At 43.1% G+C, this 24944-nt stretch overlaps 2 protein-coding genes across 17 annotated transcripts in view; one reads left to right on the top strand and one right to left on the bottom strand.

Moving 5' to 3' along the window:
- Positions 1–6282, top strand: part of caska (calcium/calmodulin-dependent serine protein kinase a) — a 175464-nt gene extending 169182 nt beyond the window's left edge. For 7 of the 16 annotated variants that reach the window (XM_014412513.4, XM_014412516.4, XM_014412515.4 and 4 more), the window contains 6 exons: positions 1547–1627; positions 1708–1788; positions 1884–2086; positions 2167–2250; positions 3969–3995; positions 4822–6282. In XM_014412513.4, coding sequence (XP_014267999.1) covers positions 1547–1627; positions 1708–1788; positions 1884–2086; positions 2167–2250; positions 3969–3995; positions 4822–4998 — 653 coding nt within the window. In that variant the 3' untranslated portion in view covers positions 4999–6282. The remainder of the gene's footprint in view (positions 1–1546; positions 1628–1707; positions 1789–1883; positions 2087–2166; positions 2251–3968; positions 3996–4821) is intronic. The other 9 variants (XM_014412511.4, XM_014412520.4, XM_014412518.4 and 6 more) reach the window with 3 other exon arrangements.
- Positions 6283–11771: 5489 nt separating this feature from the next.
- On the bottom strand, positions 11772–24174 carry nyx (nyctalopin). Its single transcript, XM_004566274.5, has 5 exons — positions 23681–24174; positions 23419–23483; positions 14657–14943; positions 14041–14345; positions 11772–13540 (listed from the first exon to the last, which is right to left on the bottom strand). Exons 2-5 carry the CDS (start codon positions 23438–23440, stop codon positions 12712–12714), a joined length of 1443 nt encoding a protein of 480 aa, XP_004566331.1. The 5' UTR covers positions 23441–23483; positions 23681–24174; the 3' UTR covers positions 11772–12711.
- Between the last annotated feature and the right edge of the window lie 770 nt (positions 24175–24944).

The raw sequence follows: 24944 nt of genomic DNA, 5'->3' as shown, positions 1-24944 counted from the left end.
TGAGCAACTCCTGAATTCCTGGAACTAGTAGCAATCACGTTATCATCAGCAACACATTTTTAAACATCTAGATATGGTAATCACTGCAGGTCCTGGAAAACACCCGATTGCACAATTCTGTGTGACTGCTTTATTATTATTTTATATAAATCGTCATCAATCATCATTTATAGCTGGAAAACGGGGTGACAGATTCCTGGGAAGTACCCACTGCTACCCCTCGGACAGCTGGAGGCAGATGCAGGATGCCTCCATAGTTGGATGCAGCCGGGCTCTGCTGCGCTGCTTGTGGTTGTTGGTGACCATCACCACCAACCACCCCCAACCCACACGTCACCAGTTAGTGTGAATAAACTCTCTAACAGCAACAACAACAGTATTCTGTCTGCATCCATCTCCGCTCAGCACTGTGTGCTGCTGCACAGCTGCCCAGATGTTGTATCTTGCTGTTTTGCGTTCTGTAATTCTGCTGTTGTAACCATGTTATGACCCCTGCTGTTCATCTCTCTCACTTTCTCCTACTGAACGGCCTCTCTGCATGTAAGTAACAACCAGTGACAGCAACCAACTCCTCCTCTTTTCTCTCGCTCTCTTCTTCTTCTCTGATTAACTGTGTAGATTAGATCAGCTGTCACTGCCAGCGTTTCACTTTTGTTTCTGTTGACAAAAACAACAGAAGGCTGAGGCAAAACTGAAACCGTGTAGCTTACTCTGTGTGTTTTTAGACACTGCGTGCTGTGATGGTGACCCTAACCTGTCTTCTCATTCACGTTTGGTGTAGTGTGTTCATCTACGGGTCCACTAATGTAACCAGTCTTTTAATAACCTTTTCAGTCCAATATAATGTCGCTGTCACAGTCACCGTCAGTCTGAGCAGCAGCTGCTGACTTGTGGGTGTTATATTTCGCTTGTCAGCAGGCTGAGATGTTGGCTGCACAGAGGCTCATGTTTCAGAGGCAGAGAGCACGTAGCACAGTGAGCCGCTCAGCTTTAACACGCGATACGCTCTGCAGCCCAGACATTCTGCAATTTCCTTTATTTAGTCTACTTTCTATCTGAAAGTAAGCATAACAGGTGTCCTTTAAACCTCCACCAACAGCGAGTAAAAAGTAGAACTGAAAGCTCCGGTTCAGGTTGAACAGGTTTTTTGAAATATCCCAGTTTTCCTGTGTAGCTGCTGACTGAATGAGCAGCAGAATAAATGAGAAGCTGGCCTGCATTTAAAAAACCATCATGGAGAGATCAAAGCTTCTTTTAGAGATTCATTTGCATTTCAGCTTAACAATTATTATTCGAGCTGGGCAGTGGATCTGTCTCTCTGAACCCAACTCTAGTTATTCCCACCCACTGTTTCCTCATCAGGCCTTTTTTCACTGAGATTTTTAATCTGCTTTGGTTTGTCTTCACCTCGTAGTTAGCGGATGTGTTAGATATTCTCTAGCCTCCTTGCTTCCCTTACACTCTAGTTTTCTAGCTGTTTTTATCCCACACAGTTCTCTGCACATCCTCCTAATCTGCATCTGTCTCTGGCGTCTCTCGTCTCCAGTGTTTGACCAACTAGACCTTGTCACATATGAGGAGGTTGTGAAGCTTCCTGCCTTCAAGAGGAAAACGCTAGTTTTGTTAGGTGAGTAACACCAAGTGCAGCAGCAGGACACTAGAACAGCTGCCGTGGCCTCGCTGACCGTCTGTGTTTGTCTTTGTCAGGCGCTCATGGAGTGGGCAGGAGACATATTAAGAACACACTTATAACCAAACTCCCTGACAGATTCGCCTACCCCATCCCACGTAAGACGCACAATCGACAGTCTTTACGAGCGCTGCTGTGCATGTAGGGAGGTGTAATTCTCTCACTTCCTGTGTCTGATCCTGTGTGCTCACAGACACAACCAGACCTCCAAAGAAGGATGAGGAGAACGGCAAGAACTACTACTTCGTTTCCCATGACCAGATGATGCAGGACATCAGCAACAATGAGTACCTGGAGTATGGCAGCCACGAGGATGCCATGTACGGGACGCGCCTGGAAACCATTCGCAAGATCCACCAGCAGGGGCTCATCGCCATACTGGACGTTGAACCTCAGGTGCGTGCTTATGTGAGGGCACCAAGTCTTCATGCATGGAGTACGGAAGGACACTGAACCCTAACATGTGTTTTCATCAGGCCTTAAAGGTCCTGCGGACGGCCGAGTTTGCCCCGTACGTCGTGTTCATCGCTGCACCAACCATCACACCAGGCATTAATGAGGTAGGAAAATGACTGACGCACTCAGCACAAGGCTGGTGATGTTCTCCATCTCTCCTGATGTTCATTAAACAACCAAACCTGACTCTACTGTACTTTGAAATGAGCATAACAAATCAACTTCAAAGACAAACTGCATATTTTTATTTTTAGACTGCAGGAGACTAGCTTTGCTTAATTTATATTTCCAAATAATCATTATACATGTCTTATATTTTTATACTGTTGAAAAAAATTAAAGGAACACTTTGTAATGGGACTCTCAGTATCGGGGGGGGGAGACTGGCTAATGTGTCCATAACTAAAAGATGCCATATGGAGGGCTGAAAGTCAAGGTGAAAAAATAATCCGGCAGGTTAGTTCATTTAGCTGAATTTCATTGCACCAACTCTAGATGTTACTGAGTGGTTTGCCACACATGTTTGTATGCATGTCTGATGACGCTGCACATGCTTCTAATGAGTGATGGATGGTGTCCTGGGGGCTTTCCTCCCAGACCTGGACCAGGGCATCACTGAGCTCCTGGTCTGGATAGATATGGCCCAAAAAGTCTGAGTTACAACCTGGTAGCTTCAGATGGACCAAAACATTATGTCCCAGAGTTTATATTGGATTTAGGTCAGGCAAGTGTGGGGGCCAGTCAATGGCATCAGTACCTTCATCCTCCAGGAACTACCTGCATCATCTTGTTGCATTAGGCTGGGCATCATCACCGTACGGCCTTAGGAAGTCTGTTTCTGATTGTTTAGCCAGAGCATTGCCCTGCTGAGGGTTATGTTGTAGCTCTGGAAGTGCTCATCCTGTTCCTCCCTGTACAGAGGAGCAGATAGTGGTCCTGCTGAAGGCCCTGTTCAGCTCTCCTGGAGTTAACTGCCTGTCTCCTTGAATCTCCTCCATGTTCTTGAAACCGTGCCTTGAGATGCAGCAAGCCTTCTGTCACTGACACATATTGATGTGCCATCCTGGAGGATTTGGATTACCTGTGTAATGTGTCTGTAGGGTCCAGGTGACCTCCACCGTACAGGTGGAGGACACCTGATACCTGGACCCTACCTGGACCCCTACCCTACCACCTGGATACCATTCCTGTTTTGGGATTGTCTCATTCTTGCCCCTATACTGTATCTGTTGTTAAGACCAAGCAGCTGAAACTGATAACAACCCGCTCTGCTAGTTAACTCACCAGGTCAATATCCAACAAGTTTGACTGACCTGATGCTGCACTCTGATTAAAAAGTGTTCCTGTAATTTTTTGACGTGTGTGTGTGTGTGTGTGTGTGTGTGTGTGTGTGTGTGTGTGTGTGTGTGTGTGTGTGTGTGTGTGTGTGTGTGTGTGTGTGTGTGTGTGTGTGTGTGTGTGTGTTTTAAAGGAGATTCATAATAAGTCACCTTTTGAAATTGTGTGCCACTGATTTCACCCAACTGTGAGACATGTTACTGTGTATGTCTGAGCTGTGTGTAATACCTGAATTATGCTTCAGGAAATCTACATCTTCCTTTAACATAACCAGAAACCGCTCTCAACCCTACATCCTGACCTTCCATGTAACCTGGCTTGAAAGGGTTCCCGGTTATGTTGTAAGTTAGGACTTAGATTTCCTGCTGAAGTCTGAATCAGGCTTGAGGTTTGAGTTCGCATGCTGCTCCTCACTCGTCTCTGCACTCGTCTTTTTGTTTGTTTTGCACGCTGCATGTGTTTGTTTGCATGGCACTCCGCTCAGATGCCCAGGTGGTGTCGAACACTGCCAGTAAGTAAGACCTGACAGAGCAGATGCTTTAGTGTGTGTGTGTGTGTGTGTGTGTGTGTGTGTGTGTGTGTGTGTGTGTGTGTGTGTGTGTGTGTTCCATGATTCTAGTGATAAGTTCTGCCAACTGTGTTTTACTGTTTTCTTCCTCCTCTGCTGGCTGTAGGCCAACACGCTGTGTGACACAGCCATCTTGCAGGTTGAGTGCATCACTGTGGGTCTAACACGGTGAAACGCGTACAGTTCAGTGTGGAGCCTGTTCAGTGCTGTAGCAGACACAGGGTTGGGCTTTAAAGTTGGCGGGCAGTCTGTTCTGCTGTGCTAACTTCCTGTTCCATATTTTAGTCAGCCTTTCAAGCCAGAAAACCATCTATGGCCAATTCATTAGGTTCTCTGAGTTTAATCTAACACAGTATATAAAACCTTGTTTCAGGAGGGATGCAATGCAATGCACTGTAACTTTGGAAATGTTCTGAGTATGAAGGTAAAAATCTACTAAATATACTCGTGAATTTTTTGCTCCTGTCCCTAACTGAGCCTCAGCATTTTCCAATTAATGAGCTCTAAAAAGGTCTTAACGTGGCAGTGTATCGTGAGCCTGCAGTGGAGGCTCCTCTCACTGATATCTTTAAATGTTGTGGATAAAATTATGGAAACTGAAAATGAGATGGTTAGTTTTAGGTATAAGAACCTAAAAATGTGGAAAATCCTGTGATAGACTTTACATCCCACAGTGTGTAGGGGCCCTAAGGATTTCTTTTTTTTTTTTTTTGGTCCTGTCTTGCTTTCACCTTTTTTGTCATTTTCACTCCTCCTGCTCCTCCTTCAGGACGAGTCACTCCAGCGGCTGCAGAAAGAGTCGGAGATCCTGCAGAAGACCTACGCACACTATTTCGACCAGACCATCATCAACAACGAGATTGATGAGACCATCAGGCACCTGGAGGAGGCCATTGACCTGGTGTGCACCACCAGTCAGTGGGTCCCTGTGTCCTGGGTGTACTGACCCGTAACATCTCATCCGCCTTCGCGCTCTCTCCCCCTCTTCCACTTCCCGCCAGCAACACCTCGGCTGTCTTGCCCTCTTCATAACTACAACACCGACACAGAAGACTCTAATAACAGAAGCCGACAGGGCAGCCCTCTCTACACTGCACTCGATCGGAACCGACTCAGCGTACTGTGAAAGCGTAACAGCATTCAAGCGTCGGACTCTTGCCCTCGCAGATGACCTAGTCTCATAGTGTTGTATAAAAACAGAGTAAAAGTGAATATTGTCATGTCTGTACTAGCTAGGAGGCAACATTTTTGTAGATGTTTGTTTTAAAGAGACAGTACTGCGTCCCGTCCTCTCATGTTGGTGCACCTGCAGTAACCCTCCCATCACGGCTGTTGGAGGACACTGTCTGCAGATGCAGTAAAAGCACACACACTGCAATGTCTTTCATCTGTAGATGTTTTTTGTTTTGTTTTTCCCCTCTCCAGCTGTTAGTGCAGTCACACGCACCTTTGGACTACTGGGTACTGTCTCTTCTAAATAAATCCATAAATGGTTTTAGAGATTTGAATGAGGTTATCATGCATGTGGACATTTGCAAGCTTCCATGCTGTCAGTCAGTGTTCCCCGTGTCCCTCTGTAAACCCTCCGAGAATTAAAAGAAGACAAAATATATATATTACCAGAAAGAAATTTAAAAAAAGAAAACATTCCAGCTCTTTGGAAAAGTGAACTCAACCAAAAGGAAAACAAAAATGTTAAAAATAAACCAAGAGTGACTGAGCCAGATGTTGACTTGACACCTATGCACATCCCTTGCATTTCAGGTGATGTTTCTAAATTTCTAGAATTATCGACCATGTAAGTGAGATGTGTTTGTATTTAAAAAAAAAAAAGAAAAAAAAAAGGAAGAAATCTAATAAAAGTTTTGATTTTTTTTTTCTCTTTTTGATTTATCGTACACCTAGTTCAGCATTTGCCATTTCCAAACTGTGATGTCCAAGAGTGTGTTTCAATCCAGTTTAAAAAGCAGCGATAGATGAGATCTGTCTTGAAACTGTAACCGTGTGCGGTGCAAGTGCAAGTGCACGCTTTACTTTGTGCAGAGCTGACGGCTTCAGAGGATGAGGAGGCCGTGCGTGCCGCTGAATAACCACATACAGTATATGAATATGACTGCCCCTCGGGTGTAAATGACTCCACAATGATGCAGGTTCTTCGGTATGAACATTTTTTTTTTTTAAATATATTTCCTTTTATGTGTTGGAAAATTAAACTTGAAGTGTCTCTTCATTGCGTTCTTTTTGCAGCGTCACATGAAAAGCATCTCTTCTAAAATCTGGCAAAGACCTGCTCAGGGTGGTGCTGGTCACGCTGTACGTGTATCATTTAGTATTAAAAGCCACAAAAATGCACTAATGTGTGACGTTCACTCAGAGATGGAGAAAGATGTAAGGAAGGGGTGAGAAATTGTTTTCATAGATGGGGACTTCTCACAAAGTGATGGTCGATAAGCTGGAAAATCAAAGGTCACATGTAATGAAAAAATGGATATTCAAATTTAATAATAATAATCTTCAGTTTCAGTTGCCAGCTTTATGCTGGGTTAGAGGCTGGAAGATAGCCATGATAACTCTAGTGTCTGCTCATATATTGGGGAATGTGGCTCTTTGCCAAAAAGCAGTAAACCTCGGAGCACTCACAGCACCAGCAGCCTGTCCAATTCAATTCAATTTTATTTGTGTAGCGCCAAATCACAACAAAAGTCGCCTCAAGGCGCTTCATAGCGTCCACAAAGAAAGCAGCTCTTGTAGAGTTCACAATACAAATGACTTTTTCTGAATGGGTCATTCTAAGCTGATATTTGGAAGCCCATGAACTTTATATTACTTTTTTTTAAGTATTTTCCCCGTTCCTTAGTTTTTAAATGATTTTTCCATTGTTTGTTTGGGTTTTTTCACATGCTTCAGATCAAATACATTTTAAAAGATAACCCCAGATAAATACAATATGCAATTTTTGATTGATGAATTCATCTATTGAAGGAAAAAACCTATTCATACCTGCATTTTTCATTGAGCCAGGCTAGTTGCAAAATCATGTTTGTATAGATGTTTATGTCTGCGTCTAACTTGGCTAATATTTACATTTACTGAACTTTTACTTTAGTTACCTCCAAACTCGCTGACGTAAAAAGTCCAAAATGTAGGTAGTATCTTAAGACCTGAACTCTCCCATGGCATGCATTTTTAATGAATGTGGAAACAAAGAATTAACCAGATTTTTTTTTTTTTACCTGGTTTTTGTTTATGACAAAAATTAGATCCACATATGAGGACTTTCATCTTAAATTTCATTAGAACAGTGGCAGCATAATTTCTTCATAAGTGGATATCAGGCCCTTGTAGAGCAAAATTTAGTGTTTTGGTCTAGACAACCCAAAATGTGATGTCCACATATGTGGACGCCAGGTCCTAGGAGGTTAAAAAAGGGATGGGCTAACTGCCATTACACACCAAGTGTGTAAAAACGACAGAAAATTAAGAAGTTTTTGCATCCAAACGTATGTTTCAGTGTGGAAAAAAAAAAAAATCAGTCAACATCAAGGTCCTGGTGTCCCTGAACAAGAAAGGGAAGGCCCTTTCTTGTTCAGGGACAAGTGAGCTTCATCCAGTTCTCACCACAAGACACCAGCAGGGAGAATTTTGAGGTTGATTCTGGAGCTAAAGCTGTGTCATGACCGCTTTCATACATATTTCAGGATGTCAGTGACGCAGTTTGAACTCTTGTTAACAGCGTTGGGAACAGAGAAATCGTTTCAGAGAGCCGCCTGCTTCTGAGGTAAAACAGTATTGTTTCATTATTCCCAGATCCCTGTCTGTTTAGTACAAGTGTGTGTTTTTGAGCTACGAGCAGATTTTCAGACTGGGAACATACGTCCATCTTATTTACACAGTAAATAGTCCAAAGGACCACATTAAAGTTGGTTTCCTGTAAGAAATGCTTTGTGCACATCCCTCCAGCTTCAGCACTGCCTGTGAGTAACTGCAGCTCGATCCAAACCAATGAATCCAGGCGGGTGCTTTCTGGGCTGATCACATGTTAGTTTTATTGCAGCATAAAATCAAAAGGTTCATACTACACTTTACTGCAATACTAGATTTTTAATTCACATTTACTACGTTTTGAAGTAGCTCAAAGTGAAGCCAGCTGCAATTATTTACTATGATTTTAGGTCGTTTAGTGCAGTGGTTCCCATCTAAAGCTCTATGGACAAATCTGCTTTAGTTTTAAGACTTTTGTCTAATCCTGGTTTCGCAACTACATTTGAACTAAAAATGCTCAAATCTTGCTCAAATCATCTGCCTAATTATAGAGGTCACCTTGTTCTGCCAGAGCCGTTCTCTTCCATCAGAGTCTCAACGTGCGCCTCAGAACATTAGCAGGAGATCCTTTAGTTCCTGCAGGTGTGCATTCGTTGGATCAGCCTGGTTATGGTGAGGTCAGACCGGGAAAACGTGTACACATAAAGCAGAGAGGCGGTACCAGCAGCAAGGGCAGATGAGGCAGACCACAGTGGATAAAAAAAATATAACGGGCATGGATTATTGAGGCCAGATAGGGTCATTACACACACACACACACGTCCATCTATCCAAGTTTCATACTGGCAAACTCAGGAATACCTTGATGGATATGGCCCCAAAAGCCTCTTCTTAACTCATTAGATTTTGGTGGTTAAGGCCAGTGTGAAAAGGTTACACATCATTGTAATGTTCTGCAAAACCACCTTCTGGCCTTCATTCAGCAGCATAAGTAGGGAATGGAGGAGGAAACAGCAACAGGAAGCTGTGTTGTTTCACACAGCATGCATTCACGCTGCACTGCAGAGAGAAAAACGTGTTATCTATTGCATTTCCCAATATATTTTTCATATCAAACAACTGGCTAATTTAAATGTTTCAAATGCAAATGACCTTGTTACTCTTCACCTTGTGGCACATATGAAGATGAAGTTAATCATGTATTTATGTGTGTATGTGCATGCATCGTTCCACCAGAAAGAAAAGCCAGACTTTTAGTTAAAGTCACGCATAATAAATGGAGTCCAGCATGTCATACATTCCTGAGGCTTATATACCTCGGGTGAATGTGCATTAAGCTGACCTCTCTGTTGAAACACTGCATTTGGTGATTTCAATCAATGCAAGTGAGCGATTAGAGTCCTCCAGAGCTGAAACCTGTGGTTTGCTGTTGAATAATCCCATAGCATTAACGTCAGGGGAAAGAAAAACAAGGAGCAGTTGACAGGACAGCTGTGGTTGGTTTTCTTTTTTTTATTCATTTTTTATCAGGTATGGATGTTAAATATCTCACAGTTGATGTGTTACCTAAGCAAGAAGAAGAAAAATAATTGATTTTTAAAATCTGGCTTCTTCACCTTCTCTGAAAGCCCCACACTGATTTATAGAGAACAGCCCTGGGAGTCGGGAAAATGTACAATGACCACGATCCTCTCACACACTTTTATCACTGAGGTGGAGGCAGAGATCCAGCTTGGATCAACAGTGAAGAACGTGAAGATTTGTTGAGTCTGACACAGAGAAATAAAATATTAACATTCACTTCATGCAGAAGTTTTGATGTAGCTTTTTTTTGGCACTTTAATCACCACAGGGCAAGTGTCATCTGATTTTATTAAATGCAAGAAAACTCACATGAAAATATTTTAGATGGATGTATTGCTAGGGGAAAAGTTTCCCATTTAAGGTGATACAACTTTGTGGCAAATTGTTGCTTATATATTCAGCATTTACAGAATATACCGCTATAACCTTGGTTCTCTGAGTGAGAGATGGCAAACTTTGTTCACCACTTCAGGCCAACTTTAAGAGTGAGCCATCACCGACATCTCCATAGACCTTCATATTTAAATTACCAGCTGACACACATGTGCAAGTGTAAACAATAGCTATTCATTGGGCTTCACATTTTCTAACTGGAGTCACTGAACTTGATCTTATACCCGTATGTACCATAAGGGATTATTTTAATATAGTTATATGGTTATGTGGTTACTAACAGACCTGTGAGTTTGGCTTTCAGTTTTGATGAGTTGCACTGATTAGCAACTATCTGTGTCTGTGAAAAACAAAATACAACAAAGCTAACTGGCTATAGCTGAAATTAAAAGAAAAGCAAAAGAAAGTGCTACAACTGAGATTTCAAGTCAGGACACTGTAGTGGTGAATTAGAAATGAGGTCTCCATTTGTTGTGTATCATTGCCACCTTTACAAAGTCAGTGTGTTTTTGGGCTCCACCAACTCCTGAGGGAACTAGCTGCTGCTTTAGCTGCTAAATGCTCATTTCGTTGGTAAGCTAGTCTCTAACACTATCTATCAGACTGTTGGTAATGCACTAACATAGTATATAGTCATTATGTGATTGCAAGAGTCCTGACTTTTCATTGACAATCCCAGTTATTATATCCTAATAGAGCATTTTGATTGATAGGCTGCAGCTCCACCAGGCTTCCCTTTAACTTGCTGAGGTCTGAGTCATCATGGGTGACAAACTGTACTTTAAAGAAGGCCAAAACTGTCTTTTTTGTGTCAGTTAGTTTGTGATTGCCATGACTTTGGAGAATATTTTAATAAAAAGAAAATATATATATATTCTGTTTCCTTAGGATTAGATTAAAGCTGAATGCTGTATGGCAACAGAGGGTTAAAGCTTTAGACATGACAGTCTGAGTGCATAATTCCCAGATGACTGCTGTTTATCTTCAAGACCTGGGCTGCTTTGTTGATTTTGAATAATAATACAGTTGAACTAGAAGATGTACTTAATCCTGTGGTCTGAGACATCATCAGTGACATCTACAACCCTATGTCACTACAGTTTGTATTAAACTGTTTTCTAAGTCTTGGCGATCGGAAAATGAGCAAATTAATCATTCTAATTGGCAAACACGTGCCCTTCTCCAAAATACAGGGTTAGGAGAACGTTGGCACCTATGATGACTTAGACCTCAGAGAGCTAAACAAGCATAGCCCTGCCACCATGCACAAATATGACCACAGGTAGTAAAATATTCAAAGCATCAGTAAGTAACAACACTCAGTGCATTATGGTGCAGTAAAAGTTGTTAAGATAATTCCAACATGTTATATGTTGAGAAGTAAATTTAATCTCTAAATGTACTATTCTATTTGCTATGATTGTTATGTGTGCTGTACTGAACAATCCTGCTACTACATCACATATGTTACATGATATGTCCATGAGACATGCAATAATGTTTCTAATCTTCAAAGCAGAAGGATTTTCCCCTTGATCACAGTTTCTGTTGTTTCCAGTTCATTTCCTAGAAAGGTTTAACATGTAATCATAAATTCTTGGAAAGGTGCCTGGAAATTCCACTGACTAAAGATGATGTTATATTAATTAATGCAAGTCTGTCATAGCTGTTATCACATTAGAAATTTGTTCAGATATGAACCTTTGCAGCCCTGCGACAGACTGGCGATCTGTCCAGGGTGTGCCTCTCCTCCCGTTCCCATGACAGCTGGGACAGACTCCTCCTGCTCCCCTGTGACCTGGAATTGGACGAGCAAAAGAAAATGTTGAGTGCGAGAGGGACGAGGTGCGACATCAGCCTCCTCGCTTGTCTTAGTCCCAGCATAATCCCACATTAACGAGCCAAAGAGGCCACTGGGCGGATTAAGTGAAACGGGTCAACCCCTCGACTGATGCTGAAAGGAGTCACTGAACCAGCACATTGAAAGCTTAATTATTTATTTTATTTAGAAAAATAGATTTTGACAGAGCATTGTGTCTAATAACAAAACTGAACTGCACCACAGGCTGTCTGACCAAACTACTCACACTCACCGGGGTAGAAAGAAAGCAGTCGCCTGTGTTATGGTATGTCAGCCACACAAAGCACAACAGTGTAAGTGTGTACATATGCATTAAACATGCTTTGACACTGCCCCCGCCTCCATCCACAATATATGGCAATGACTCACCACAGTCCCTGTATAGAGAGAGATTATACCCATGCACTAGAGGCAAAGATAAAGTCCGTCTGTGTTACTTTATAGCACACACAAGCAGCGACGACACCGAGCTGCATGCGGTAAGAAGATTAATGCATTTGTGGAAAAGCTGCAGAGCCTACACACAAAAAAGAGCGGACGTGTGTTTAGGAGATAACTACAGGAGCTCTCATCTCCTTTAACATTGTGAATGAAAATACAAAAACAAAATAGTCGGACTATGTAACGCTATGAATATTACATCATAATTAAAATGACGACTTATGCAACAAAAAAACTAGATGTTAGCTTACACAGTTTGAGTTTCATTGCCACTGCAATTGCACAGATGAATCCTGCCGCTGTACAGATTTGTATATGAACGAGGAGGAGCATGATCACATATGAAGTAGTATATATAAATCTTTAATCTATAACCAGTATGGTAAACCACATCCAGTCCTTCTTACCTGAAAATATTCAGTTTCCCCTGTTTGCATTTTACCAGGGAAACAATCCCAAAATCCTACATCAGAGCATTAACACACGCAAACATGAATAGCAACCCTTTTATATTCGCATGAGTAAATAAAACCATCTTTTATCTCGGGAGCATTTTTTTTTAAAAAGCTTCCCATGTTCCTCATGTGGGTCATGGAGCAGATCTCATCTCCACTGTTCTCACGTGCAGTACAGAGAGAAAAATAGATCTGACTGGCCAATCAAACCCAAGCTGAGCCACATCACAATGAAGCAAAAAAGAGACTCGCTTGGCCAGGCCCGTTGACCTGTGACCCCTGCAGAGAGCTGCCCATCCTCGCTCTCAATCAGGGTCCCGTTGCGGAGGCTCTCTGTGCCATTCCCCATCTGATCCCCGAACTCCGGGTGGATCAGTGTGAAAATGAGGCTTTTGAAGCGGTTCTCTGTGGTGGAGGTGATCTCCGAGGAGGCCGTAGTTAGGTTGAGGTCGGCGGGGTCCACACATGTGCCGTTCACCTTGGCGAAGACCACCTCACCGAGGTCCAGTCCGGCCACAGAGGAAGGTGAAGCGCAGGGGATGTCCCGCACCAGCTTGTAGTTTTCCATCCACTCCTTCAGCCACTCAAGGGAGCAGTCGCACTCCCAGGGGTTTCTGAAGAGGTAAAGCCGGCCCAGGAAGTAGATGGGCTGGAAAACAGGGAAGGGAAGGGTGGTAAGATTGTTGCTGTTCAGGTGGAGCGTGATTAGGCTGGTCAGGTTCTCAAAAGTGCCCTCCTCGATGTATAGCAGCTGGTTCCTGTCTAGGTACAGGACCTCCAGCTCCACCTGGTCACTGAACCAGGTCTTGGACAGGTTGGTCAACTGGTTACCCCCGAGGTTGAGCATCTTGAGCCGGCTGAGGCCTTTGAAGGCGAGCTTGGGCAAATCAGACAGCAAGTTGTCATTGAGGTAAAGGTTCTCCAGCCGTGTAAGGTCCTGGAAGGCCTGCTCATGGATCACGTTGATGCGGTTCTCCTGGAGGTTCAGGTACCTGAGAGAGATAAAGATGTTTGAAAGAATGAACTGGTTTACACAATAAGAGAAGATCAGTGGCTGTGTTAGATTTAGACAGCCTTTCTTTGCTACCAATATTCAGTTTGTCATGCTTTTGTTTCAGCACAGAAAATCGCACATGCTACCTTAGGCACTGCAGACTCACACCAGGAACCACACCTGCACAAAATAACTTTGTTCCATGTCATCTGTAAAATCTCTGAAAACAGGATGGGAGCAGTGCATGAACTAAGGATGAATACACAAACTTTGAACGGCTGAATGCTTAGTTCAAACAGAAGATGAACTGAGCGTGCAATGAGACCCTGCATGAGATAAATAAGCAGTATTTTGAACTGTGACTGTGGAATAAAAATCTGTAGCTGGAAATAAGCATAGCAGGTCTGCTTTAATAGTTTATGCAAAACCTCAGTCAATAAATGAATGCCTGGTTGTAGCTATGTGAGTTCATGCATGAGCTTGGGGCCTGTGGCTTACTTGAGGCTACCCAGGCCCAGCAGGGAGTTGTAGGCCACTGCCTCTATCTTGTTTCTCTCCAGATAGATGTGAGTCAGGTTTTCCATGCCTCTGATGGCCCCCGGGATCCTCCTGAAGTTGTTTTGGAAACAGAGCAGCTCCTTCAGTGCCGTTTGCTCTATAAAGATACGATCAGGGATGCTGAACAGGTTACAGTCGGACAAGTCGAGGCGCACCAGCTTCTTCACCCCTGTGAAAGTTCGTGTGTGAAGGTAGCTGATGTACTCGTTGTGCGCCATTTTCAGCTCCACCAAGTTCGAGAGGCCCTGCGTGACAGAAACTGTTAGTCAAGTATGAAAACTCTAAAAATATAAAAATGAATTTCTAGTAAATCTAGTAAAGATACAGTAGTGCTTGAAATTGTAGATTTTTTTTGTATTTCTGCATGTTAATGGGTTTCCTCACATGATCATTCAGGCAGTTATATATATATATATATATATATATATATATATATATATATATATATATATATATATGTATATATATATATATATATATATATATATATATATACCTGTTTGTTACGTGTTTGTATTTTTGGTTACAAAATCCTTCAGCAGAACATTCAGCAAACCTTAAAGGCTCCTGGGGTAATGAAGGAGATGTTGTTGTGGTCCAGAGAGAGAGACTTGAGGGAGGGCAGAGTACCAAAGGCCCTTTCTGACAAGAACTTGAGCCTGTTTTTGTCCAGGTTGATGGCGGAGGCCTCACACGGAAACTCTTTGGGCAGCTCAGCCAGGCCGGAGCGGTCGCAGAGCACGCTGCAGCTCTTCTCCTGCGTGCAGGTGCAGGATGGTGGGCAGGCGCGAACACAAGCCCACCGTGCCAGCACCTCCTGAGGCAGCAGGCAAAGCACAGAGACTGAAAGGAGGACAGGATGGGTGTTATTTCAGAGTGTGGTGGTACTTTCAGTATTTTTACAGGAATTGAAAAGCTTGGTCTACACATGTGGTGAAAGAGTGTTGGAGGCCTAATTCTAACTAAACAAGTGCACTAAGTAAGAAATGTGAGCTAATGCATACTAAATGAGCCACCAAAAAGTCAACTGGTGTTAATATTGTTGTCTATGATGTCATCTTATGTACTATTAACAATATTTTCTTTTTTTATTAATCAGGTCATCGGATGATTTGAAATTAAAAGTGACACAAATATATACATTGTATAAATTTATACCATGTTGTTTCTTTATTTCATTTGTCTACTCTTAGTCTTTAACTAAATATTTAGGCTGCAGTGTTTTTCATAACTGTTTTTTAAATGTAGTCAATGAATTTAAAAAATCACATAAAAAAATGTAATGAAACAAATAAAAAAATAAATAAAGGACAATAAGCTCTACTTGTTGCAATATAATCTAGTTTAGAGTTGTGAAAGAAGTTTTAGCAGCAGATTTTCATCACCCTGACGACGCACCTTTCTGTAGTATGACCCTTTTCAAACTACAGGGCTTTACCACATCCCCTTATATCAAGCACTATTCTAATTATTATTATATAATGCTTCAGTTTCTCTATATCAAGACAGAAAACCTTTCACACTCCTGCCCATTTAAAAAAAACCCATCAGTTGCACAATGTAACAAAAGGAGTTGGGCTCATAACTTGTTGGAGCAACTTTTTGTAGTTTTGTCATTATACACCATCACAATCAACACATGAATGGTTGCAAACCTTCAACTTTAACTGAAAGGGTTTTACAAAACTTTTCCATGAATTGTTTTGGAATTGCATCCCCTATTTCCAGTCAAAAATTGACTGGAAAATTGCCTAACAAGCAGTTTCGTGGTCAGGTGAAACTGTATCATGACAAATGAAGCAGACATAATATCTGAAGTTATTTTATTTTATAGCTTTTCGTTGTAATTTTAAATATCAGGCCAAAAGAGATGTTGATAAAAGTTAGGGAGGCCATCATTACTGACTGGTGTAGAGTCAACAACCTGTCTCTCCCCTCTTCCCTCCATCACGGACACTGATAGCACCCGCTCCATCCGCAAAGCCACCAGCATTGTGGAGGACCCCACACACCGCTCACACACACTCTTCACCGTGCTGCCTTCTGGAAAGAGGTACCGGAGCATCCGGGCCTCACTACCAGACTACAGAACAGTTTCTTACTCCAAGCCGTCAGACTCCTGAACACTCTGACTGGACTGACACACGTGCACACCTTCATACATGTCACTACCAAGCACTTATCTGCAGTATCTCACACTCATACACACACACACCTACAGACTAGAGATGGCACAATACCACTTTTTTATGTCCGATACCGATACCGATATCATAAATTTGGATATCTGCCGATACCGATATGAATCCGATATAGTGTTTTTTAATCAACAAAACTGTTTTTTTTTTAAATATCTTGCTGCATTTTGTATAAGTTCATACTCAAGTTTAAAACAACAACTACACTAAAGCTATTCTGTTATACACATGTGGTGAAAGAGTGTATGCAAAAAACCGGTATGCAAAAAAAAAAAAAAATTTCATAGTTCAGCAATACTGATCAATCTAATAAACTTAGACCTACACCATCCTTCCTATTCTGGTATTTTAAAGAGTACTTAGCGTAAATATTAAGCAACCTAACTAATAGGGTTCCAACTCCCAGCAACAACAAAAATAAATAAATAAAAAATAGGGAACCACCCCTCACGCTCCACCTCATGATGCTTAATCGACGTAATCAACCTTAATTTGATGCAGTGTGAAAAAAAATGCACAGAAATCAATTATTTTTCAAGAAATATTAAATAGATTCAACATCTTTCTTCAACAAAATTGCAGACTGCACAGATGGTACCTTCCCAAAGGAAAAAGTACTATAGCTTACTAGGGTATATATATTAGACTTAATAGTTACTATATACAGTAATTGACTTCTATTCATTTTACATCAAATTAAAACTTTGGGTGTAAGATTTGGATAATTATTTATTAAAAGCTCGACATTTTAAATGAGAATAAGAAAGAAAAGTATGTCTTTGTGCCCCCTTTTCCCTGTTAATGCCCTATCGGCCCCCCTGGCTAAACTTTGCTAGATCCGCCCCTGCACAGTTACGTCAGCTACGTAGAAAAAGATCCTGGAGTAGAAAGTAATAATAAATAAATTCTAACAACAGCTGATCAAGCTTAAACGTGCTGCTGTTGTTCAGCCGCTGGTTTCCTCTTTCTGGTGCAAAGTGGGCCAAAAACAAACAAGAGAGACGGACTCGCGACAGAAAAGCCGATCAGCTGATCATTAAGCAGTTTCATGATTGAAGTAGCAGCAAGAAGAGGCAGTCACTCCATATATCGCTTGTTAAGCTTAACGCAGGAATGCTTTACAAACATTCAGAGATGGACTTACACACTTGCTGTACTTCTCTCGGGGATAACTTTGTCGGAGATGAAATGCCGGGTTGCTAGCGAAGCTCCACATGCTATCCAGACCACCGACAGGTCCCGCATGCCACAGCCGCTCTATCACGTGATGCATACTGCTCCGAGTGCTAACGTTCTGAGGTGAGTTACGGCGTGTTGCAAGTTTTCTGAGGTGCTTTCGTGATATTTAATGGATCGGATTACATTTTTTATTTTTCTCCGATATCCGATCCAGTAATTTAGGTCAGTATCGGACCGATACCGATACGTAATATCGGATCGGTCCATCTCTACTACAGACACCAAGTTACTTTTGCAAAATACTCAGCATTTTGCACATTTCCACTGCACTGTCTTGTGTCTGTATCGTCCTGTTCTGTCTAGTGTTGCACTGTCTTAAATCAATGATCTGATACATTGTTTAAAAAAAGAATAAACTGACCAGCTCAGCAGCACCAAAAGGCCTGAAACATTACAGAAGACAACCAAAGGGCGTGATGACAGAATTATTTTCATGATTAAGAAAAACAACTTCTATCCATCCATCCATCCATCTTCATCTGCTTTATCCGGGGCCGGGTCGCGGGGGCAGCAGCCTAATCAAAGAGGCCCAGACCTCCCTCTCCCCAGCCACCTCCTCCAGCTTATCCGGGGGAACACCAAGGCGTTCCCAGGCCAGCCGAGAGATATAATCTCTCCAGCGTGTCCTGGGTCTGCCCCGGGGCCTCCTCCCGGTGGGACATGCCTGGAACACCTCACCCAGGAGGCGCCCAGGGGGCATCCTTGTCAGATGCCCGAACCACCTCAGCTGGCTCCTTTCGATGTGGAGGAGCAGCTGCTCTACTCTGAGCCCCTCCCGGATGGCCGAACTTCTCACCCTATCTCTAAGGGAGAGGCCAGCCACCCTTCGGAGGAAACTCATTTCCGCCGCTTGTATCCGCGATCTCGTTCTTTCGGTCACTACCCACAGCTCGTGGCCATAGGTGAGGGTAGGGACGTAGATCGACTGGTAAATTGATAGCTTCGCTTTTACACTCAGCTCCCTCTTCACCATGACGGACCGGTGCAGCGTCTGCATTACTGCAGCTGCAGCCCCAATCCGTCTGTCGATCTCCGGCTCCCTTCTCCCATCACTCGCGAACAAGACCCCGAGATACTTGAACTCCTCCACTTGGGGCAGGAACTCATCCCCGACCCGGAGTGGGCACTCCACCCTTTTCCGGCTGAGAACCATGGCCTCAGATTTGGAGGTGCTGATCCTCATTCCCGCTGCTTCACACTCAGCTGCGAACCGTTCCAGTGCGAGCTGGAGGCCCTCACCCGATGAAGCCAACAGAACCACATCATCCGCAAAAATCAGAGACGAGATTCTGAGGCCACCAAAGCGAAAGCCCTCCGCCACTTGGCTGCGCCTAGAAATCCTGTCCATAAAAATTATGAACAGAACCGGAGACAAAGGGCAGCCCTGGCGGAGCCCATCACCCACTGGGAACGAGTCCGACTTATTGCCGGCAATGCGAACCAAGCTCTTGCAACGGTTGTATAGGGATCGAATGGCCCGTAGCAATGGGCCAGACACCCCATACTCCCGCAGCACCTCCCACAGGACACCCCGAGGGACACGGTCGAATGCCTTCTCCAAGTCCACAGAACACATGTAGACTGGTTGGGCAAACTCCCATGCACCCTCAAGTATCCTCGAGAGGATAAAGAGCTGGTCCAGTGTTCGACGAAAACCGCATTGTTCCTCCTGTATCCGAGGTTCGACTAACGGACGAACTCTCCTTTCCAGCACCCTGGCATAGACTTTCCCAGGGAGGCTGAGGAGTGTGATCCCCCTGTAGTTGGAACACACCCTCCGGTCCCCTTTCTTAAAGATGGGGACCACCACCCCGGTCTGCCAGTCCACAGGTACTGCCCCTGATCTCCACGCAACATTGCAGAGGCGTGTCAACCAGGACAGCCCTACAACGTCCAGAGCCTTCAGGAACTCGGGGCGGACTTCATCAACACCAGGGGCTCTGCCACCAAGGAGTTGTTTAACTGCCTCAGTGACCTCGCCCCCGGAAATTGGCAGGTCATTCCCCTCATCCCCAGACTCTGCTTCCTCCTCGGAAGACGTGTCAGTGGGATTAAGGAGGTCCTCGAAGTATTCCTTCCACCGCCTGACAATTTTCTCAGTCGACGTCAGCAGCGCTCCACCAGCACTATACACAGTGCAGGTAGAGCACCGCTTTCCCCTCCTGAGACGCCTGATGGTTTGCCAGAATCTCTTCGAGGCAGTCCGAAAGTCTTTTTCCATGGCCTCTCCGAACTCCTCCCACACCCGGGTTTTTGCTTCAGCCACTGCACTCTAACTAACTGAAAAACATTCTCAAAGAGACAGGAGTCCACTGTCAAAGTTTACAATTAAGATGCACTTTCATGAAAGGTAAAATAAACAGTTTACGACTAAGTGCAAACCACCGGTTCCACTCACTCAGATTAGACTTTGCTTTAATGTGTGATTGTCAGCCTAGCTGCTGTGTTTTGGACTATTTAAGAACTACTTTACATGCAAGTCTAAACAACAATCTGAATAACTGTGTACTAAGTTTTCACAGAAGTTTGATTTTTGCTGTGTTTCTTGGATGAAAGAAACAAAATTGGATGAGCTTCGGGATATTAAAGGCATTTCAAAGGCAGATAATCTGATTTTGCTTGGAGCCCAGTGGAATGACTGACCTTACATGCACTTCACTGTTCATTCATTGAGTCATGCTTGATCATGTGTTCTAAGTACATTTGGAAATTGAAATGTGTAAACACCATGAATGGTACATGAATATGACAGCTACAGTGGGGCAAAAAAGTATTTAGTCAGCCACCGATTGTGCAAGTTCCCCCACTTAAAATGATGACAGAGGTCAGTAATTTGCACCAGAGGTACACTTCAACTGTGAGAGACAGAATGTGAAAAAAAATCCATGAATTCACATGGTAGGATTTGTAAAGAATTTATTTTCCACCCTAATTTACGAATAAGTATTTGGTCACCTCAAACAAGGAAAATCTCTGGCTCTCACAGACCTGTAACGTCTTCTGTAAGAAGCTTTTCTGTCCCCCACTCGTTACCTGTATGAATGGCACCTGTTTGAACTCATCATCTGTATAAAAGACACCTGTCCACAGCCTCAAACAGTCAGACTCCAAACTCCGCCATGGCCAAGACCAAAGAGCTTTCGAAGGACACCAGGAAAAGTATTGTAGACCTGCACCAGACTGGGAAGAGTGAATCTACAATAGGCAAGCAGCTTGGTGTGAAAAAAATCAACTGTGGGAGCAATCATCAGGAAATGGAAGACATACAAGACCACTGATAATCTCCCTCGATCTGGGGCTCCACGCAAGATCTCATCCCGTGGGGTCAAAATGATCATGAGAACGGTGAGCAAAGATCCCAGAACCACACGGGGGGACCTGGTGAATGACCTGCAGAGAGCTGGGACCAAAGTAACAAAGGTCACCATCAGTAACACACTACAACGGCAGGGAATCAAATCCCGCAGTGCCAGACGTGTTCCGCTGCTGAAGCCAGTGCATGTCCAGGCCCGTCTGAAGTTTGCCAGAGAGCACATGGATGATACAGCAGAGGATTGGGAGAATGTCATGTGGTCAGATGAAACCAAAGTAGAACTTTTTGGTATAAACTCAACTCATCGTGTTTGGAGGACGAAGAATACTGAGTTGCATCCCAAGAACACCATACCTACTGTGAAGCATGGGGGTGGAAACATCATGCTATGGGGCTGTTTTTCTGCCAAGGGGACAGGACGACTGATCCGTGTTAAGGACAGAATGAATGGGGCCATGTATCGTGAGATTTTGAGCCAAAACCTCCTTCCATCAGTGAGAACTTTGAAGATGAAACGAGGCTGGGTCTTCCAACATGACAATGATCCAAAACACACCGCCCGGGCAACAAAGGAGTGGCTCCGTAAGAAGCATTTGAAAGTCCTGGAGTGGCCTAGCCAGTCTCCAGACCTCAACCCCATAGAAAATCTGTGGCGGGAGTTGAAAGTCCGTGTTGCTCGGCGACAGCCCCAAAACATCACTGCTCTCGAGAAGACCTGCATGGAGGAATGGGCCAAAATACCAGCTACTGTGTGTGCAAACCTGGTAAAGACCTATAGTAAACGTTTGACCTCTGTTATTGCCAACAAAGGTTATGTTACAAAGTATTGAGTTGTATTTTTGTTATTGACCAAATACTTATTTTCCACCCTGATTTACGAATAAATTCTTTACAAATCCTACCATGTGGATTCATGGATTTTTTTTTTTCACATTCTGTCTCTCACAGTTGAAGTGTACCTCTGGTGCAAATTACTGACCTCTGTCATCATTTTAGGTGGGGGACCTTGCACAATCGGTGGCTGACTAAATACTTTTTTGCCCCACTGTATTTCTAGTATAAAATAAATGTATGCTGTTTTATCTGACTTGTCATACTGCTCAGCCACAAACCATCCATCCATTCTCTTCTACTGCAACAGCCTAAACCAAGGGTGTCCAACTCCAGGCCTCGAGGGCCAGTGTCCTGCAGGTGTGTCCTAACCCAGTAGGACATGCCCAGAGCGCCTCGTCCAGGAGGCATCCTAATTAGATGTGCAAACCACCTGAACTGGCTCCTTTTGATTTGGAGGAGTAACAGCTCTACTTTGAGCCCCTTCCAGATGGCTGTACCTCATCCTTTTTGTGAGCCCATTCAACCACCATTCAGAGAAAGTTCATTTCCAACACTTGTATTCATGATCTGAACTTTTTTCACCACAACAGATCAGGGCACTGTCTGCAGTGATCCAATCTGTCCGTCAAGTCCTGGCACTTGTGAACAAGACCCAAGATACTTGAGCTCCGCCACTTTGGGTCAGCCACCTCACCTTTTTCTACTGAGAACCATGGCCTTGGACATGGAGCTGCTAATTCTCATTCCTGCAGTTTTATACAAAGCTGTGAAGCACTCAAGTGCAAGCTAGAGAACGAAATCTGCTGAGGACAACAGAACCACGTCATCCACAAAAAGTAGAGACGAGATCCTGAGGCCACCAAGGTGGAATCAACAAAAAAACCCAAAAAACTTTACAGGTTTTCCTTTTGTTGCTGTTGTTGTTTGTTGACAATGAATTTAATTTTTTTTTTTGGTTTATTAATTACAGAAATTATTTTTATGCATCCAAAAATTGGTCAGAAATACTGTGACAGATTCAAACAACAGACAGGAGTTTTTAAAAAGTGCTTGACTAAGATACAACATAATCATTAAAAATATTATAAGAGGCAAAACGACTAACCTTGAACATAAATTTTAATTATCATTGTTGAACAATAACAGTAATACACTATATAATACTATTTATCCAATCTGGGAAATTCTGTATATGTGTACCCCACTACAAGCACATTTCATGATGTGTGTTTCATAATATTTCCTTTATTTGTTATTTCTCCGTATTACTGTACATGAAAACAATATTGTTTTCGCAAGTTTTTGATGTTTTTGATTCATCAAATCCTTCAAAGTCTACTATCATCAGTAAATAAAAAGATATAATGAATTAAAAATAAATAAATACATCTTTGATATTAAAAAGATTTTGCATCCACAGCAGGACACTGCTGCTTAACTAAAGACTAGATGTTTGAGTGACGTCGATGTGTGGCCCGAAGGCTAAACTGGCCGTTTGAAACGATGATGTGATTAAGAAAGACAAGCTTATATCAGAGATTAGCTCCACAACAATAAGTATTGTCTGCGCCTGTGCTTTCACTCTTGATCTGGTTCGCATTAGCTCGAATTCAGCCCTGCCTTGCAGTTTGATCGGTCAGTCTTTGATGGAGCCACAGCAATTCTGAAAGCAGGAGAAGAAACTAAGTCAAATGAGCCCAGAAACAGTGGAAGAGAGAAGAGATTGAGACTGACCAGTGAAAATGATGACAGTCATTACTGTAGCCGCTCATCTGGGACATGCCAGGATTAACGGAGGTCTGAAATGGCACAAACAGAGATCTTAATGATGAACAATTATGAGTTATACAAATGCTGCTGGAGATCTTTAGATGATCTAGTGTGGTTGGATAGTTTTATCTGTTAACGGCAGGAAACCACAGACAGTCGGTCTTTACAGCGATGCTAAATTTACAGCAAATCACAGAGGAAATCCAAGAAATTCAAAGCAACATACCTGTAGCTCTTTCCAGAAAGTTGCATCCATGTGTACCAAACGTCACTGCCCAAATAGTCATGCATGTGTCCATCCCATGTCAGTCCACAAAGGGCACCTTCAACAGCATCACTGAGTGAGCTGAGCAGAAGCTTCTGCCTGCCACGGTTCCCCAACAAAAAATGCTGCATGTTTTTACCCTTCATCCACCCCACTTCACCAAATGCGCGTGCGTGTGCCTGTCTGCGTTCGTGATGGAAAACACACATCAAAAAGCCATCTCTTAATGGCAGTCAAATCCCCTGGGTAGAGTGGAGTGATGGAGAGCGGATGGCAGGATTACAGAAGTAAAGTGAACCTCTGTCATATCAAACTGCAGAGACAGAGCAGTGAATGTTGGATGTCAAACTTATGAAAATAATGCAGATGCTGAAAGCGAACAGATATTTATCGAGTCGTCACTGCTGGGTCGGAGAGAAGCGATTGAGAGCAGTTAGTTAAATAAGGCTGCCTGTGCCATACAAGCTTCATGGATCAGCATCTTTCCCCATATCTGAGGCTCTTAAATGACCCTAAAACCTCATTCTCACAACATGACACAGAAATTATACAACAGGCTTTCAATGGGTGTCACTGACTCAGTGGTTATGAAACCTACTCAGCACATTAGAGACCATGTGACCTTTTAAGAGTAACATGAAAACCCCTGGAAAATTGGACTGAACATGCTTTTCATGTAGGATGAAACATATATATTTGTGTGTCCTGACTGCCTAAAAAGCTGCCACAGACGGCCAAAGTAGAGACCATCTGTAGAGGACTAAAACACAGGTCAGTTTTTTTTCTTCTTTATTTTATTAGAATGGGTTTCACTAGAAAGTTCTGCACACAAGCTTCCCATGCTCCTTGAACATGTGGTTCTCCACAATAGGTGGAGAGAATATTAGCATACAGGGAAGGGCAGCCCTCTGAATCTAGGTCATGCCTGAGATTTAAGTCACATGTCTCGACTGAATTCAGCGACCTCATTGCTGTGCACTGGCATGAAAACATAACCTGACTTCGTCTTTGTAGCTGCGAGTGAGGTATTCAAACTTTCTTAGATGTACTGCATTCACACCATGTGAATTTGCTCCTGTATACCACTACACTGGATATTAAATCAAGTGCAGACTTAACTGAGGGGATTTTACAAAGAATTACATAACCTGTTTAACAATTAGACATTTTTACGCATAGTTACCGTTTGTCAAAGGCTTGAAATTAATTGGAAAATTGATGGACA

Source organism: Maylandia zebra, linkage group LG16 (assembly GCF_041146795.1).
Source record: "Maylandia zebra isolate NMK-2024a linkage group LG16, Mzebra_GT3a, whole genome shotgun sequence".
Classification (NCBI taxonomy): Eukaryota; Metazoa; Chordata; class Actinopteri; order Cichliformes; family Cichlidae; genus Maylandia; species Maylandia zebra.
This window is presented reverse-complemented; position numbering and strand designations above follow the sequence as displayed.